The sequence below is a fragment of the Eurypyga helias genome, unplaced genomic scaffold (assembly GCF_000690775.1).
Source record: "Eurypyga helias isolate BGI_N326 unplaced genomic scaffold, ASM69077v1 scaffold3974, whole genome shotgun sequence".
Taxonomy (NCBI): domain Eukaryota; kingdom Metazoa; phylum Chordata; class Aves; order Eurypygiformes; family Eurypygidae; genus Eurypyga; species Eurypyga helias.
In genome coordinates this window covers 1-19425 of record NW_010245467.1, presented here as the reverse complement: position 1 = coordinate 19425, position 19425 = coordinate 1, and the positions used below count along the sequence as shown (strand labels likewise).

General features: G+C 49.4%; 1 protein-coding gene across 1 annotated transcript; it reads left to right on the top strand.

Annotated features, from left to right (window-relative positions):
* Positions 1–382: 382 nt before the first annotated feature.
* Positions 383–19422, top strand: LOC104508434 (histone-lysine N-methyltransferase EHMT1-like; the record flags this gene model as incomplete). The annotated part of the gene is made up of 7 exons (XM_010150067.1): positions 383–934; positions 10772–10949; positions 13233–13369; positions 14236–14424; positions 15077–15157; positions 17228–17348; positions 19327–19422. Coding segments are annotated over exons 1-7 (1348 nt in total), but the record flags the coding sequence as incomplete, so codon positions are not given.
* Positions 19423–19425: the final 3 nt, after the last annotated feature.

Below are 19425 nucleotides of genomic sequence, written 5' to 3'. Positions count from 1 at the left end.
GGTAGTGTTGTGTTTGACATGCGAGGTGTTGACATATGGTCCAGTCAGTGTAGCTGTTGGAAAAGCTGAAGGTAAATATTTACCTTGAAAAATCCATAGTTGGGAATAAATGGCCACATCTGCAACTGAGGCAAGTGAGAATGAGTGCAGGGCTTTCGACTGGACCCCCCTCCTCAGTTTTCACCATCTGAGGATCCAGGCAAGCTGGTCAGGTCGGTGAGTGACCAACCTACATGCACATAGTGGAAGCAGTTTTGTGTGGGAGAGATTTGCTCTTCGTTAGCCACTCTAAGTAGCTGTACCTTCGCTCTGGAGTTTTGATACTGCTTATGACTCTTACCTTTCTATTCTCTTCCTTCTCCTCCCTCTTTCTCTAGGTTTTAATGCCATGGCTGCAGATGAAAGTGCTACGGAAAAGCAAGCGGGGGAACCAAAAATGGCAGTAGATGGTGAAACCAACGGTTCCTGTGAGCACAGCGACGCTGGGGGCCACCCAAACCCAGCTAAAAACACTCAGGACAATACGAAAGTGAGCCAGCAGGACTCTAGTACTAAATTAAATAGGATAGCAGAAAACGGCATTTCGGAACGAGATGGCGAGACTGGGAAGCAAAACCATATGAAAGCTAATGACTTCACACAGACTTCTGTAACGGGGAGCAATGGATATATTCTAACCAAGCAGATGGCACAGGAGCAACCTCTAAGGACTACCAGCACCTTTGCTTCTCTCACCGGCCATGCTGCAAAAACCCTTCCAGGAGGAGCAAGCAAAGGGAGAACTGTGGGCTCCTTTTCTCAGATGCAAGCCACGATGCCAGCCAAGCTCGGGGAGGGCAGCAAGGACATGGATGCTAAAAAAGCCACCGCTGCTAACACTGAAGTCAAGGTCCACAGAGCACGGAAGACAATGCCTAAACCCACCCCTAGCCTGGTAATGTATATGCTCAGCAGTCAGCGCTGCTGTGATTGCTCTTGGCTTTCTCTGAGCGCACGCTGCACGGGGACACGTGTAGTTCGGAGGTGTCTCACTGACTCTATTGATTGTTTTTTTTTATATATGGTTTTTTCTCTTCCTACAGAGAGACAGAGATGTTAGCATAGAGCCTTGTTTTCTAAATATATAATTGATCAATTATCTTCTCCCACAGATCTGTGTGAGCCTTTCTGTCTTGGCTCTGTTGCTCATCAGCCTCTGCTGAAATGCAGAGCTGCTTGTGAAACAAATCAGATTTCTTATAAGTTCGACCCAAAGGAAATTAAGCATAGCATGTTAACTGGAGGCTTCTCCTAAGCTTGGAAGCTGTCAAGAAGCTGATATGTTAGGCAACTTGATTGCACTGCTGTCTCATTATAGCAGTAAACCAGATGATGTTTTGTTTCTCTCTGTATGTTGCCTGCAGTAATGCAACTTGTTCAGAAATCTTCCCTCCAGAATCCTTAGGGGTGGATTTGCCATCGCTTAATAAAACACAGCTCTGCTGCTTCTTAGGAGGCAAAAGGAGATGTGAAGTCTTTTTACTGTAGTGACAGGACAAGGGGTAACGGGTTTAAATTGAAAGCAGGGAGGTTTAGATTGGATATCGGGAAGAAATTCTTCCCAGAGAGGGTGGGGAGGCACTGGGACAGGTTGCCCAGAGAAGCTGTGGATTCCCCATCCCTGGAAGTGTCCAAGGCCAGGCTGGATGAGGCTTGGAGCACCCTGGTCTAGTGGAAGGTGTCCCTGCCCATGGCAGGGGGTTGGAACTAGATGGGCTTTAAGGTCCCTTCCAACCCAAACTGTCTATGATTCTAAGTCACCTGGTGCATTCATGTTACAGTGGGGTGAACAGAAATGGGCCTTTCTTTGTCTTTGGCCAAGCTTGGTTCTTCTGGTTTGATTCTTTTGCCCAAGGTAGGGAGAAGGTCCCAGAACAGGAAGATTTCCACTATGAGCACTTGATCTCCAGCCGTGTGCTGCGTTATATTTAGCTGCCATGAGCTAGATCCTCTCATTGTGCTTTGTCTAAGGATGGAGGGAGACTGGCTTTTAGGTGTCCTGCTCATAGGTCAAGGAAAAGATTGCTTGGCAGTGTGAGTCATACCCAGAAATAAATGGGAAGGGTGGTGGAATGGATTGCTGTAAGCTGCCAGCTTATTACAGACCAGCACATGCACAGTGATCTTCAGATGTCACCCACATGTTGCAGCACAGCAACAGCGTGCTGCGAAGGCCTCAGAGCTGTGAATTGCTGTGGTCTGGAGCAGGGGAAGAGGGGGGAAAAAATAAAAAGAGCAGGTGGCACTTCGCCAGCCACAGCTGGGAAAGGTGCCCTTGCTGGCAGCACCTGCGCCTCCGGAAGCAGGTGGGATTCCAAAGAGCACATGGAGATTACAGCCCCCTGGGCACCCAGCCTCAGCAGCGGGGCACAGACCATGCCTGCCGGGAGTTCCCCACGCCTCTCCCAAACTGATTGCCCCTCTGTCTGCCCCTGATTGCGCTTGGATTCTCTCGCTCCCCCACGCTGCTGTGCTTTCTGGCTGGCTTTGGGAAGCCCGGATGCAGTAGTGCAGCCTGAGGAAGATCTCCCATAAGGCTGTCTCTTGCCCAAACGAGGCTTTGCCACCGAACCTGCCTCGCAGCTTTCCCCAGCAGCCTGCTGTGCGCTTACGCGAGGCTGGGCAAACCCCCAGACCCTCGTGGGATTTGACGGGGAGAGATCCCTTGGGGCTGAGCAATTGAAAAAGGCAATTCCCTTCTAAAAGATGACGGCGAGGTTAGGAGGGAGTGTTTTCCTCATTCATATTTTATGATACATCAAAAGAGTATTTTCACGCGGCCCCTTGGGCTTCCAGGTTTGTCTCTGGAAAGCTGCGTGCGGATGCTCGCAGCTCCGTTACACGCGCTGCTGCGGGGGTGCTGGTGATCTTCCTTTGCTCACGCAGAAGCAGCGGCTGCAAAAACCAAAGCCTGCAGTTGCTGGGCCGCTCCAGAAAGCGCATAGCCTGTCGTCAGCATCTCTGGCCGTTTCCCTTGGGCTTAAAATAGGGAGAGAAACAAAATTCACGAGAAGGGAGGTAAGAAGAGGCCGTTCACAAGCCTCTGAGTCTGAATGTGAACCCAAGGTTTGATCTCATCTCTGCAAGCCAATAAAACATCTGTTTTGTTCTGCCTTCCTGATAATTATTACCTAATTTTTTCCCATTGTCTTTCGAATTTATATGCTGTTGTCTTTTGAGTACCAGACTCTCTGCTAGTTGTCATTTTTTTTGGTCCTGATTATTTCATTGTTGAGCTGCGTGTAAGAGGCTCATCAGCAGAGCAGCTTTTCATGCACGGCCCTCCACGTTCACACCTCTTCCCCTTCAAAAGCACCATGATAGCAGGTGCTGTATTCCAGGAAATAATTTGTGCAGATAACCCAGCAGCTGACTTACAGGAGGCAGTAGTTTTCTTTGCTACTGTTTTTTAGGGCATTGTTGTTTTCTTGGTAGACTGTTCTTGCACACCTGTTCAGCCCTGGGAAGGAGGGGAGGAAGGGATTTTGTTGCCTGCAAATTGTCCACGTTTGTTCCCCTCCCCTACGTCCTGCAGAAACCCACTGGGGCCAGAAAAATGTTTTCTGTAATCCAGTAGCTGTCAGGGGACCTTGATAGCCTTTTCATGCACATGTGGATTGGTCTTTGAAAGGAAGAAAATAATTTTCTCCCAAAGTTAACCAGCTTTTTCTCTGTTTAGGATTTGCTTCCTGAATTGGGATCGAAGCTGAATCTGAAACAGGTGACAATTTTAACTGATGTTGCTGCATGTTAAGGTGGTTTTTGAACAGAGACCTTGGGAAAGTTTTTGACAGCATCCTTTCTGCTCCCCTCTGATTAGTCAGCGCAGTAAGGGAAGCGCTCCACCTTTTGGAAAAGTATCTCTTTCCTTCTTAATCCATTTACAACCCTGTTAAGAACCCAAAAGTTTCCAGGGCCAGGCAACAGACTGAAAGGTGTGTGTGTGTCGCATGCTTTAAGCATGTCCCTCCTTAACTTCACTAAGACATCTCCAGAAAGGATAAAGGATGATAAAGGCAGTGAAAGCATCCCATGGCTATCTCTTGAGATAAGAGGAGCTGATGGCTGACTTGGGAATCCCCAGTTACGCTTCCATTCATTACTTGGTGACCGCAAGGCTGTAGTTTGAGGTGTGTGTCTCTGGTGGTATTTTTGTATGCGGTGCAGAGGACAGGGACACGGTAACTGAACTGTCAGAAGAAACAGTGCAAAAACCCATCAAATTAGTATCTCAGCCTGATTCTCAGCGTGAGCCCAGAACATAGGGAGCCGATTTCAGTGGGGGAGACAAAGCCGGGGCTGGAAGGAGGACCCTGGGGCAGGAGACACTTTGCTTCTGTTGGTGTTTCTCCGAATATTCCTCAAAATTCACCTTTAAGCAGCGTTGCCACTAAATATCTGATGCCAGGACGGGTATGCTGCTGGCGTTGTGTGTGCACACAGGTGTTGCTGTTGCTGTGGAGTGTTATTTTCCGTGTCGGTGCCCAGCAGTACTGGGCTGTGTGCTGACGTGGGCTGTGGGGTGCTCTGCAGGAGCTCCTGGCCTAAGCACATCTTATGTTCATCTCTTGGGGCTGGGCAGGTGGCGGTTTGCAAGTGTCTGGGATTGCTCAGCAGGCTCAGCCCTCCAGTATGCAGAAAACTCAAAACTAAGGGCAGGTCCTAATGGGGATGGTGATGGGGACGTGATCTTCTTAGGCGGGGGACTTTTTACAAGGGCCTGGAGTGACAGCACAAGGGGTAACGGGTTTAAATTGAAAAGAGAGCAGATTTAGATTGGACATCAGGAAGAAATTCTGCATGGAGGGGGTGATGTGACGTCCGTGTGTGCGAGCTTGGTCTCACAATTCAGTATTCCCGATGGGAAACCTCCTTCAGGAGTGATGAGGCCATAGACTGCCATTGGACTTCTTACACAGAGGGTTTACTGCAGAGGGAGGTAGAAAGTGAACGGATGTTGTGCAGTACTTTTCATTTCGTATTTAGCTGGTCGTGCTCGTGCTGCTGACACGGCCGCACCAGCTGGAGGTGGCTGCCCCCAGTGCTGACCACAGCCCGCAGAAGTAACCATCCCAGTCCCAGGTCCCCAGCAGACCTCTTTCTGGTAGGAGGCTGGCTATCAAAACTGGTTTGAGCTACTCTCTTTCGTTTTAACTGACACTCCCTTCCCCTGGAGCTTCTCCATCTAGGAGGGGACCGGGATGAGGAGTGGGGTCTCTCCCCCTGTCCCAGCAGAGTCCACACCTCTGGACGATGCAGGTTGTAGCTTGGTTTGGGAACATCTGCACGTCAGCACAGTCTGCCTGGCAGCCTGCACCGCTATGGTTTTATGCAGATAGGTGACTGCACACAAAGCGGTGCCGTTGCAATCAAGTCACACCGGAATCCCTCTTCTGATGGGCACGTGGTAATCTGCAGATAAAAGGGCTCTAATGGGTGAATCAGCCCTGCAGCTTGTCTGATCTAGGTTAAGACCAAAGCCATGCAGGTTTCTTTTTGCTGCTCCAAGGTAAGGCCTAGGCAGTGGGCAGGATCCCCCGGTAGCTGTGCTGAAATTCAGTAGTGAAAAGTGTAATTCTGCAGGAGCGGAGGAAAGGGAGAGGAGCACCGCTACAGCTCCTGCAGGCACTGTCACCCGCTTGTGTTAAGTTTTTTATAGCAAACTGATATTTCTTGTGTAAATAGCACCCACCGGTTGTTGGAGGCAGATCCCCCGGGGAGCTGCTGCGCTGTGCTGATGGAAGGCAGCGCCGAGGTACAGATCTCCTGACCCCTCCGCACGATGGATGGAGAGAAGCAGGTTGCTCCGTGGCAGCTGCCGTGTTGCCCGGTGTCTGTGGCACTTAGCCGAGTCCTGGCTAGTTGGCTGTGGTTTCAACCTCGTGTTGTGCCACAGATGAAAGTCCTTAAAAGAAGAGAAATAAGACAGCTGGGTGTCTAAGCTGGAGATGGTTTCGGTGTCGAGCGTGAACGGCAGCCCGTCTGCGGTACTCCTGAACGCTGCCCTGCCCCGAAGCAGGACCTGCGGGACCCCTGCCAGTGTCCTTGCACCCACACGCGGATGGAGTTCTGGTCTGGGGTCTCTCTGGCTGTCGGTAGCTTGCTTGCTTTGGTAATGGAAAGACCTCTGAATTGTTGGGCTGTGGGAAGTATGCCGTCTGCGGTCTGTCGAACCAACACGGCGTGTTAATTAGTAGGGTTGGTTTGGTTTGTATTTTTGCTTTTGGGAAGGAAAAAAAGGATATTTTGTATTGTGCCGTTTCTAGTAACTTCTCCCTGCTGCAGTAGGGGACTTCTGTGTCAGTAATAGGAACATGGTCAATCCCAATAAAATGTAGAGAGCACTTGAGTTCAGTTTTTATAAACACATAAAATACTGTGTTCTTGTCCTGATCTAAGCAGTTTTCTAGGCTGTTTGTCTCATAATGGTGTTGGACGTAGTTGTGGTCCCAATTTTGCTGTTGCCAGACACAAGCATCTGGAAACATTGGCCTGAAGGTTGCAGTGGCTGTCTTCAGCTTCTTCACTCTTCCTTGCAATGCCCAAGATGAAATCGTGGCTTTCCACCCTTTTGCATAGGATGAGCTGATATCACATGAGAAGCTGCAGGAAACAAAGACATTAGTGACGTAGGTTCTTTTCTCTGTCACATTTGGTCCTTTCTTGGGCTCCAGTGGCCCACACAAGTGGTGGTTAGGACTCCATGTGAACACAGGGAGCTCAGACTGTGTCCTGGAGTTGCCTTTGCATGGGATTCTCTAAAACTGGAGATGAAAACTGTGCTTGACTGTTAAATATAATTGGGGGGGAAAAAAAGGCCGTGGCTGTTTTGGGCAAGGTTAACACACAGCAATGGAGCTTATTTAGGGACAAGAATTGTGTTTCTCGCCTCTAATTTTGCTCTTTGCAGTGGAGCCCATGTAGGTGTTAGATGAAAGAGCCTCTGCTCTCTTGAATGTTGGTTGGTTTAAGTGAAGGGGGGTGGTCTCCACCCGATTTCTGAGCGTAGGAGTCTGCTTAGTGAAAAGCACGGGCAGCTGGGTGTGTGTGCCCTCGTTAGCAGATCAGTCCGTGCCCAGCAGAGCACCGAAAGCTGCGTATCGCTTTCCCGGCACGGCCGCTTCTGGTGCAGGCTCCAGCGTTGCTCTTGTGGCATTTTCCACCTTCGGCAGAGGGCTCTGGATCTTCAGGAGATGAAGCAGTGTTAGCATTTGTCGTAGCCGTGTGACAGACGCTAACCCATTTGTCTACCCACCGGATGGGTAGATGGTGACGAGCAGTCGGCTCTGCTGGGTTCGTTGGTGCCTGCTGTTTGAACCCCTCGGTGCTTTGCCGGCACGAGTGCCCTCCCTGGGAAGTGGTGAGAGACATCAGCCAAGAAGCAAGAGTTGGCTTGGAGGGATACTGAGCTGCAAGCAGTTTTATACATACCTGCTTGATGCTGCGCCTTTTGCTAGGAATGGGGAGGGCGGGAAGAACCCATCCATCACGAAACCAGGAGAAGGTGGCATGTGACAGGAGCAGGAAGTGCTGTCGGCTGTGCCAGTGACCGTATCGCTCACGGAGGTGTCTGGAGCTGGGTCCTGGGCAGGGGCACGCGGTGGCAGGGCTGGAGGCTGCTGCTCCGCCTCTTCTGATGGAGGAACTTTTGCCTGAGGTTTTCCTTGGATAGCCTTTTCCCTAGCAGGAAACTCGTTGGAGCTAAACGGCTGCGCAGCCTTCTGAGAAGTCCTCTGAGGGTGCTGGGGGCTTGCAGGTGGATCTGAGCTTTGTGTTTAAATGGAGCACTGTGATTTTTTTGTTTGGTTTTGCTTTGATAGGACTCTGTTGTGCCCCGAATAATCTAGCACCCACGCTCCCCACTCCCACGTGCGCCTTTGCTCCTTTTACCTGCCCGCTGCGGAGAGGTGCCACGTGCCGGCGGTGGCTGGGCAGCGAGGGATGCAGAATGTCTGTGAGGAAGGGCCCAGGGGTGCTTGAACCAGCTGTTAGCCAGCGCGATGGGATTTTAAGGAAGAAGAAACTTCCCGGCGGACCAGTGTGCTAGATTAGCAAAGCCTCTTCTCTGGGGGTGTTTAAATTTGGAGCAGAGCGAGCAGAGCATCAAAGCTCAGTGTAGGAGACCAGGATGGGCTGTACCTACAGGCTCCGGTTAAGGAACTGCCAGAATTCAGAGACATTAGAAATGGGAAGAGAATAAAGTTTCATCCACTAAACGCTCTACTTGCTGGAAGAGTAAAATTTATTAAGAACAGCAAAGATGTACCTGTTTTATCTAGGTAAGCAGGAAGAAAGGTGGGTGTAAGTGCTTTCAAATCTTTGCTGATCCCATTTATTGCAATCCTCAGATGTAGTATTTTTTATATATACACATACGTATGTTTTAGTGCTGGCCTGCTCAGCTTCCCGTGCCATCAGGGTTCCTGAGAGATCTGGTCACCTCTCTGTGGGAATTCTTGTTCTTTAGCACTGCTGCATATGCCTCCAAGTAATAATCCAGACCTTACAAGGCTTAATTTGATTTAAAAAACTGCTTTACTGGAATTGCCATGAAAAAAGTCACATTTAACAGTTGTCATGCAGCCCTATGGAATATTTTTAATTTATTTCCATATTGTAATTACAGGGGGAGAGAAAAAAACCCCAAGCTAATAACATACTACTTTTAAATTTAAAATTTGATTATGTTCTTCCAAACAGTCTGGCATGGTCCGAATGTGAATTCTTGATGTTTGGGAGTAACAGCACGTTTTGTCAGGGACCAGCTGCAAGAACCTGCTCTCAAAGGACAAAAAATGCAGCTCTTGTGTACACTTGTTGCAGGCAGCTCTGCATCAGATCTGCCTCTCCCAAGCTCATTTTACTAACTTTAAGTTAAAAATGGAAAGCCGTGGATGTTCCAGGGGAATTTGGAATTCTCAGAATAATCCTGTAGCCAAGAATTACTGTTAACCTTTACATCTATAAATTAGGGACTTTTAAGAGGTATAAATAGTATTGTTGAGACTATTATTGGCATGCTCTGCCCAGCGCTCCTGACGTACATTTTTTAAGGGGTACGACAACTAAGAACAATCTCAGGAGTGATCCAACATCCAGAAAATGATCCTATGGACATTTAGTTTGTGCATTGCATTAAACTTCTTGAAGAGAAAGTCTTTTTAAAAAAAAGAAGTTGGTCGTAGTCCATAAGTATCTACTTGGAGTGAGAGTTTCTGATGATACAGGGCTTTTTAATTTAGTTGAAAAAGCATAATGCATTTAATTATTTGACAGTGAGGGCAATTAAGCTTTGGAACAACATATCAAAGGATATGGTAGATCTGTCGCCTTTGAAATCGTTAATCCAAGACTAGATGCCTTTTAAGAAACGATGTGGCAATTCAGCCATAAATTATGGGCTTGATGCAGGAATCATTGGCGATTCGATGCCCTTTTTAGGCAGGTCGTTTTTGATTATCGTTGCAGCTTTTCTGCCTGTGATCGAGTCCCCGCTTTCTGCCAGCAGCGTGCACATGGCAGAGCTGTAATTAGGAGAATCAGTTGCTTCCCCATTTGTTCACAAGGTCACAATATTTGACAGCAGTGTCTAAGAGTGCCTCGCTGAACCTGGACGTTAAAGAGCGTTTTTATTGCTTGCTGGGGTTTTTTTTCCCCCTCTTTGTTTTGCCTGGAGTCCTCCTTCTGTTTCGGTGTTTCAGCTGTTGCTTCAGAAGGCCCGTAAGAAGGGTTTTCCTGCAAGTGGAGCAGCACTGAAACAGTGCCACCGCAGAGCTTGTAATCTGCCAACCATGCTCTCGGTTTTCCGGAGCGTCTCTGCCAAACCTGCCTCCTGCCTGAGTGGACAGATGTATGGAGAGGTGTGGAGGCAGCCAGGTCACCTGTTAAATACGTAAGAGGGCAAATCCAGTGTAAGGTGTCGAATCAGAGGGGCAGCATTTACCCTACTCTGTTGACACAGTGGTTGCAGAAGGTGCAGCGCTGAGGAGCTGTAGGAACCCTGTTTTCGTGGCCAAAGGGGCTGGACGAGACTCCATGTTGAGTACAACCTTGAATCAGAGTGGGTGCAGCAGCAACTACCTAATTGTCCTGTAGCCTGCCCTGTTTTAGCAACAGCTAGATGGGGAGTACCTGGCCTGAAGCAAGGTTGGACAGGCCTCTGCTGCATCAGTGGCAGCACTGTGGATGAACCTGCAGTGCCAAGACCAGGTTTTGGTGGGCGAGGTGGGAGCCTTTGCTGCGTCTTGATTGTGCCACATGCTGTCCAAAAGGAAGGGTTGCTTCCCCTTGCTGCCTGCTCTTCCAAAACATCTCTGCAAGGCTCTTGGTTGGCGTGACAGCCGCGCTCAGAGCCTGTTTCAGGCAATAATTGTACTTGTTGCCTTTGTTCATCTTCTCCAGAGCCAACCAAATGCCTGTGTAAATAGTGTCTGATCCTTTTCATTATCTGCAGTTGCTTTGGAGCTGCCACAGCCTCTGTGAGGTAGCCTTTCACCTTCAAGGGCAGCAGCCACCATCAACTGCGGGAGCAGCAGGCTGGGGGGGTTTGCAGTCTTCAGGCAAAGTAACACTGTGTGCTAGAGGGGCTGCATGCTTCTGCTCTGAATGTCTGGTCCTGTCTTCAAATGCAAGTGATGATGCTTGAGAGAAAGGCATTATATTGATTTTCTGGGGTTCTATTTAGTTATTTATTTAATGCAGAGGCTCCATTTAACTACGTTCTGTTTTCCAGCATGCAAGTAAAGACCCCAAAGATGGGAGAGACAGCAGAGATCAAAAAGAATCCAAGGAGGAAGGCAGCAAAAACATCTTGGAATTTGGGAAGCCATTGCCATTGTCCTCTCTCCCGGGCCTTCACCAGTCACTACCTCAGAACCAGAGCTATGTGGCCACCACGAAGTCGCAGACAGGTAAAAAGGACGGAGTTAAAATCCCGAGCAGCACCCACCTCCCAGAGGTGTGTACGTGTGGTTGATTGGGCGTTGAGGCAGGTTAACAAGGACTGAAACCTCTGTTAGTACCTTTTTACCACTGAATCTCCTTCCGTGTTTCCTTGCCTGCTGGCATCGGTAGGGCTGCTGCCACAGGCCTCGTGTGACGGGTGCCGTTTCATCTAGGCACTTCTCTGCGCGTGGCTGTCACATTGTAAGCAGGATGCTTGTGTTCTCTGGATGTTGTGCAGGGAAGAATTATTGAATGTTTGCGGTTGGAAAAGACCATTAAGATCATCAAGTCCAACCTCTAAGACTGCCAAATCCACCAGTGTCCAAATCCAGCACATGTCCCTAAACACCACATCTGTATGTCTTCTAAATCCCTCCAAGATGGTGATTCCACCACCTCCCTGGGCAGCCCCTTCCAGTGCTTGACAACCCTTTCAGTGAAGAAATTTTCCGTAATATCCAATCTAAGCCGCTCCTGGCGCAACTTGAGGCCCTTTCCTTTTGTCCTGTCACTTGTCACTTGGGAGAAGAGACCAACCCCCCCTCTCTGCACCCTCCTTTCAGTGAGCTCTAGAGAGCGATCAGGTCTCCCCTGAGCCTCCTCCAGGCTGAACACCCCCAGCTCCCTCAGCTGCTCCTCACAGGAATTGTGCTCCAGACCCTCCCCCAGCTCCATTCCCTTCTCTGGGCATTTTGCAGTCCCCTGTTAAAGTCGCCTCCTGAGTGAAGTCCACCAGTTTTCTGCTCCGCATCAGCCATGCAGCCTGTCGTGCGCCAGCGCGGGCAGGTCGGTGTGCTCCATCAGGCACCACCACACCGAGAGTCGCGCCTCTGCTCAAACTTGTTACTAGAAGATCTTCCCGTGTGATATTCTGAAGGTGTTTCTGTCAATTCTGAGGGACCCTGTATATCACCGCAACAACTGGTTACCATAAACTACATCTTTGTAAATAAATTTAATTGGTTAAGACATTTTTGGGGAGGTCTCTTCATAGATTTTTAGTGAAATTTCATCGTAGGAGATGAAGAAATGCTTTCCAGGAACAGGCTGTACAGCTGCAAACGATGGTGCTGGTGCTGAAGCTGGCCGTGCCCTGCTGTACGTCATTTTTAAAAGAGCCTGCACTAAGCATCCCTCTGATGTGTGTTCACCAGAGACCACATCAGGCAGTGAGGTGTGATGAGTGATTTGATTAGAAGGCCAGGAGGAAGACTTAACAAATTAAGACCCAATCAGAATAGCGAAAGGAATCAAACAAACTTCCACAGTGGGTGTGAAATAAGGTGAAATGTCAGACAGCTCTTTATTTAAGGTACCTGTTCCCTGTGTGTTCTTCAGTTACTGTATGATTGCTTTCCTTGTAAGTCAGTATTAGTAGCCTTGCAGGATCTATTTGAGCAAGCTGGATTCTACTGAGCCTCCAGCAGCATCAGCACTACTGCCAAATGCCAGCCAAATTAAGGATTTGATACTGTGTATGGTGATGTAGGGCCAGAAGGAGCATGGTGAGGATACTCAGAATTTGGGTGGGTTTGCAGCACTGGCAGAAAGACATTTGTGTGTTTGCATGTATGTGTGTGTTATCACAGCTATGTCCAGTTGTGGAACCCACAACATCAGAAGGATATAGATAGGTTGGACGAGTCCAGAGGAGGCCACGAAGATGCTCAGAGGGCTGGAGCCCCTCTGCTATGGGGACAGGCTGGGAGAGTTGGGGGTGTTCAGCCTGGAGAAGAGAAGGCTCCGGGGAGACCTTATAGCACCTTCCAGTACCTGAAGGGGCCACAAGGAAGCTGGGGGGGACTTTTTACAAGGGTCTGTAGTGACAGGACAGGGGGTAATGGGTTTAAACTGAAAGCGGGGGGGGGGGTAGATTAGATATCGGGAAGAAGTTTTTCCCACAGGGGGTGGTGAGGCCCTGGGACAGGTTGCCCAGAGAAGCTGTGGATGCCCCATCCCTGGAAGTGTCCAAGGCCAAGCTGGATGAGGCTTGGAGCAACCTGGTCTAGTGGAAGGTGTCCCTGCCCATGGCAGGGGGGGTGGAACTGGATGGGCTTTAAGGTCCCTTCCAACCCAAACCAGTCGGTGATTCTATGATTTTTGGTTGACTTGTAAATAAATTTGTTGGAGTGGGATGCCTTTTTCTCAGCTCATGCCCTCAAATGAGATTTCCCCCCAATACAGCCTCTACTCTCTATCCCTATTAATTCCTGAGCAAACTTTGGGTTTCTTTTGCTTCTCTTTTCCAGCTGCTGCAGTATCTCGGAAGAAGAAACGGAGAATGGGAACCTATAGCCTGGTTCCCAAGAAAAAGACCAAAGTGTTAAAACAGAGAACAATGATTGAGATGTTTAAGAGCATAACTCATTCCTCTGTGGGTGCCAAGGTAAGGGGAGCGCTAAGCTCACTGGACATGCTTGCTGTCACCACACACGTCCCTTGTTCGGGTACACCAACCCCATGTACAGGTGCAGGAATGTTGCTGGCTTGTTGCAGTCAGCATCTTCTGTTCTGGGTCTACAACTTCTTTCTGACAACAGCATCTTGCCTGCAGCAGCCTTGCTGCTTTGAAAATGGGTTTTTGGAGTCGTCGTTCAGATATCAGCTCTTAAACAACCGTTTTCCAGTGGATGTTCCCCTTCTCTCCCACGAGTCCTGTGGAACTAGAGAGATTTCAGCGTACCACGTGTGGTTAACGTTTTTGTTTTGGTGTCCTCAAGGTACCTGTGTAGTGTTGTTGCTTGAGGCTGTACAGCAAAACAACTGGTTGCTTGAAAAGGTTTAGGCAGAGACCCACTCCTGGTCAAATTCTGCTTTTGCTGCAGCTCGTGCCCTGAAGGTTTGATCTGAATTTAAGGAGAACAGTGATGGACTTTCATGGAGGGGAATGAAAATCCCTCTGTGATTTAACTTCCCTTTCCATTCACTAGAAATCTTCTTGCACCCTCAGTGGAGCTGCCCATCCATGTTTGATTTAGGCTGGGGGGGTTTGTCTGTAGGCTCCTGCCCAGCAGCCCTCCTCCCCTTAATGCCTCGTACAGCCGCGTGAGTCGGAATGATGGCTCGTGGCTCCTCGGTCCCCAGGCCCTTGGGCTGGTTTGCTGGCAGCATTGAAGAGCTCTTGAGGGCCATAAAGCCAGCCTTCCCCTGGCAGTTCTAGGGCTCCTAGCACAGAGGCGGCTTGGGATGGATTCTCTGCTCTGTCCTATGAACTCATGTTGTCTTTGTGGCTCTTCCTTGAACGAGTTTCAGAGTGAAAAGGACCTGGGTGATGGCAGCCCTCACGTGAATGGGGAAAGCTTGGATGTAGACTCTGACGAGGAAGACTCTGATGATTTGGAAGAGGATGATGATCATGGAGCAGAACAGGCAGCTGTGTATCCTGCAGATGATAACAGGACCTCTAAAGACAGTGCATCCGACGCAGACAATGCCAGAAAGGTATTCACATGCCCTGTGCAGGACTTGAAGGAGCGTGATGGGACACTGGGTGTACATGTGGGGTAGGAGTGGCATGAGATAAGGCAATTTCTAGGGTTTCTTAGCCTGCAAGATGGCAGAAAGTGCAGCAGTGGTAGTGAGACTTTTTGATAACCATTCCCTGCTCCCTATTGCACTGGTGAGTCTCCCCACCTACCCCTCGCTTTCAGCTTTGCTACATAAGTCTGTGGACCATTATTTGTGCAGAACCCAACACGTTCAGTTAATCACTGAACCAGTAAGAGATGTCTTCCTAATCTTGCTTGTGAAGCACTAAAATTGGTTCAGTTCCTTTTTTCCCAAATCATAGAGTAGACATGAGGCTGGTTTTGGATAATCAAGGAAGTTAAGACTTGGTTGGAAAACTTTCTTCTGTCGTAGAATTTGTTTTCTTTCCTGTACCATCCATGGATGTACCATGACTCCAGCCCTGGAGTTCTTGTCCTGGAGAGGATATTCTGTTAGTGCATGTGCAGGCTGGGGCTGGGTGCAGCAGGATGCCGGGGGGATGCTCTGCTGGGTGAGGGGCACAGCAGGATGCCAGGGGGATGTCCTGCTTTGGGAGACCTGACCTGACTGGCTCTTTCTGTTCTTGGGCAAATGGTGGCTGCAGATTGATGATGGTGAGTCTGAGGAGGAACAAGAGTCTGGAGAGTCTGGGGAGGAGGAGGAAGATGGAGATGAGTCTGACTTGGTAAGCCTGGCTGCTAAATGTGTCTTTCAGCCTTTGTCGTGTTTGTCATAATTTCCCCTTCGCACTGCTGCCAGAAAGAGAGAGCATGAAGCGGTGTAGTTTCATCTGTGACAAAACTCACTCTCTGAAACCACCCACACACAGGGTATTGTTTTCCACAAGGTGCTTAACCCTGATCTGCGATACAACTAATTGCTTTCTGATGCTAATTAATGGGCTTTTGTGTGCTGCTTTCAACAAGGTGTTGACTGCTTTTAATCATTTGCATGTTAGTAGAAATATTTAAGGGTGCTTAAATTCTCCAGATGCAGACTTGGCAAGTGGTGGGAGCCAGCAGTGTTTTCTTAACGACCTCAAGCTCTGCTTTTCGGAGCTGTGCTGGTTTTAGTACCATGACAGGAGCTCAGGTGGCGTTGTTCACAAATCTGGTGGCCCAGCCCACAGCCTAACTTCGCATCGACCTGTCATGCCTAGCAGATGAGCAGCTCTTATCAGAGGCATACAAATAGCAGACAGACAGACAGACACTCTCCCCGGGAGGTTGTCTGTGTAGTGCTAGGGCAAGACTTTCACCAGCTGCTGGTGATTTTTACTTTTTATTTTTAGATGGCTGGTGAAGGGAACCTGATCTTTTAATTTAAATTGTTTTTCACTGATTGTCTCTGTCCCCAACCCTCCCCTTTACTTAAAAACTTTGCTCCCTTTCCGCAGCATCTCAAGTTGAGGAGTCAGCTTTTAAGGCACCTCAACTCTTCAGTCGCCTTGAGAAAATTATTGGCTTCATTTTCTTCATGTTTTGAGCTGAAGGTAGAAATGACTATACCAAGTGAATTGTTGAAGCTCTTTAGGGTCTTGTTACTTGCGCTCTGACACTGTGGGAGCCAGAGAGGACCAAGCAGCAGGGGCTGCCCCTTTCTTTGGGTAGCTGAGGCCAGTCTGTAGCGTTAGCTCAAACCAAGGCTTGAGCTTGCAGTCAAGCCCAAACTCCCAAGTCATATCTCCACATCCTGGATGGCAGTTTTTGCTCTGCTCATATCTGGTGAGTCAGTCAGCTCCTGGACAGGGACTGGCTCAAATGCAAACCTCTCCCCCACAAGCAGCGTGATGCAATTGGTGTAAGCTACGTGGCGGGGCACAGCTGAGCCAACGCTCGGGGAGGGTTATCGGGGCAGCGTAGAAACGCCGCAGAGCTGCCCCGGAGAGCTCAGCCCCCTCTTTTGCCTGGCTTTGCTCAGTGTGATAGCAGGGCATGGTGCAGCATCGGCTTCCTGAGAAGGTAGGGCCTAATCCAGCTGCTGCTAATGGTAGCAGGAGGTTTTTCATAAGCTTTGGTGGGAGATGGATAAGCATCAGGAGCTGACAGTTTCAGTTTGAACGTGAATTTTACGATTGACGCGTTGTAGGCTGCCTTACAGGGTTGGGGTGCCCGATTCCCTGTTCGCGTGTTGATTTTGAGAACGTACCTCAGACAACTGTATTCTTTCTTAAACCAAAACCCAAACTCTGTTTAGACTCATTCATGCGTCTGAGTATGGCTGCACGATCAGTCCGTGCTATCCTGTACCTTGCTCAGGGACGGGCTGGTCTGCTACGGTAGACTTCAATTCACGCGGGTCCATCCCAGCCGTGTAACGTGGCTCTTCAGGTGCAAGGAAGGTTTTTGGTGGAATTTTCACAGCTGTGGAGCAATGTGAATGTTAGCTGGAACAAAAAAACCCACAACAATTATTTTTCTGGGGAGAAACTGAAAGTGTGTGCGTGCCTGCATACTTGCATTGCTGCACGGAGGCACCCGGCTACTGCTGCGATGGGTGTGGTGTAAGAGCATGCATGGAAGAGAAAGTGAAGCATGCACTACTGAAATGACAGGAAATCCACCCACACGTGGGCTTGTGTTTCCTTTTCGGCGCTGTAAAGACACCTTAGCACCACTTGGTTTCGAACCCCCAGTCCTTAAGGCCTTTTCGCATAACTCAAGCTGCGAGGAGGCTCTTCCGCATGGGCGCAAAGGACTGCTGGGACGCAGATGCCAACATGACTTACATGCACATGGCCTCTCTGGTTATTCAGAGCTCAGAGTCCAGCATCAAGAAGAAGCTGCTGAAGAGGAAAGGAAAGACGGACAGTCCATGGCTGAAACCCACCCGCAAGAGGAGACGGAGGAATAAAAAGAAACAAGCCAGTATGCTAGGTAACTACTTGTGTTTTGTTCCTTAACTACCCAGAAATGAGCCTTCCAGGTGCAGGGGTAATGGCCCGAGGCCAACAGCGCAGTAGCCATCTGCAGAGCTCCCTCTGCCTCTACGTGGGTGGGCTGTAGGTAACCCAGGGTGCGAACTTGCCCCTCACTGACAGGGACTGCTGTGTGCACAGTGTGACAGCAGAGCCCATCTGAGATGGCTTTATCATGGGAGGGGACTTTTTGCAAGGATCTGTAGTGACAGGACAAGGGGTAACGGGTTTAAATTGAAAGCGGGGAGATTTAGATTAGATATCGGGAAGAAATTCTTCACAGACAGGGTGGGGAGGCACTGGGACAGGTTGCCCAGAGAAGCTGTGGATGCCCCCTCCCTGGAAGTGTCCAAGGCCAGGCTGGATGAGGCTTGGAGCAACCTGGTCTAGTAGAAGGTGTCCCTGCCCATGGCAGGGGGGTTGGAACTGGATGGTCTTTAAGGTCCCTTCCAACCCCAACCATTCTATGATTCTATCCTTGGCATGCTGGAGGAATGGTTTTTTGTTATGAAATCCCTTTATTTTAGCATGTCCATACTTCCAACCCCAACACTCATGTCCTTATGGACTCATGTCCTGTGAGCTCAAGGAGTGTGGTTAGATGCAGAAAAGAAAGGCAGAACCATCCCAGAGTGGTGCTCAGTTGCTTTTGTGTGGATGTTTGGCTGAATGAAATGTGCAGGTTGTCTTTGCTTGTTCTGAAAGCACCACAACCTTTGTAATGAGCCACTCTGGCCCATCTCATGGTGTGGGCATCGTTCGGGTGGTCATTCTTGTTTGACCTAAGTTACCCAGCACTCAAAAGAAGGTTTTGATGGCCTTTGTCTTCTGAAGGGTGGCAAGAGCTGGGAGTGCAGGCTGGATCTGATCCTTCTGCAGGAAAAGGTAACGAACGAGATGGGTAAAAAAAAGTGGATAGTCTCTGAAGTGAAGCTGTGCTTTCAGCTTTGTTATTAAGGCTTCACACATAGCTTGCCATCAAAGGGTTTATTCTTCTGTGTTTGCTAATTCTTTGCAAACAGGCCATTTTTTATATCAGCGGATTTGTGGCTCCTTCTGAGCTAAGTGACCGTGTTTCAGCCTCTGGTGTCTGTTCTTAGGGTTTGTCAGTCATCTGGCTTGCTCCCCTCCTCCCAGGGTGGCCCCTTTCTCAAGAAGTGGGTACCACTGGTTCCTTTCACAGCTAATAGCTAATTCCTCATTTCATTTGCAGACTGGGTTTCCACCTCTTCAGTGAAGGTGGCAGCCAGTCCTTCAGGCTAACGCAAGTCTCTTGGCCAAGCCTGAGTGGGAGAAGCAAACCAGGAGACAAAGCAAATCCAAGGGAGTGTGAAGAGATTGACAGTTCTCAGGAAGGATCTGAGGGGTCCCTACGCAATCTTTTCCCAGCAGCAGCTTTGCTCATGTAGAGCCAGAACTTGGTTTTTATGTTTTCCCCCTCCCATTAAGCTGAATGTCACCTGTCTTGTCCTCTTCACGACATACATGACCAGCCAGTTCGCTCTGTCCGGCCGGAGCGTACGGGGAGCCCTTTGCAGCAGGTCGGGGGCAGGAGGATGCGCTGAGCCTTGGTTTCGTCCCTTCGTCGTGCCATTTCAGCTCTGCGCCTGCCGATGCAGTACGGCAGCAGGCAGATGTGCCTGTACTTGTCTCGGTTATTCTTCTTTTTTGTTGTTACCTACCTAAGACAATCTGTCTGATCGGACGGGAGGAAATACGAGATCAGTCGTGCCATACGTGGCCAGATGTTGCGTTTTCATCGTTTGATGTGCATCTGTCCTCATGGCCTCTCTGAGGAGCCTGCGTACGGCCTGCTCGCTTAGCTGTGGCCTTCACGCCCGCACGTGCCATCTCTGTCTCTCATCTCTCATCTCTCCGCCATCTCTTTCGTTGTTGTTATTTTTTTTCGCTGTGTAAATCCCGGTGTTTCCATCTAGGTGCTGAAGCCTACAAACCATCCTTGGGAGGCCGAGAGGGCCCTGGCCAGGACAACAGCATGGAGTACATGGAGGTGTCCCTGGATTCCCTGGATCTGC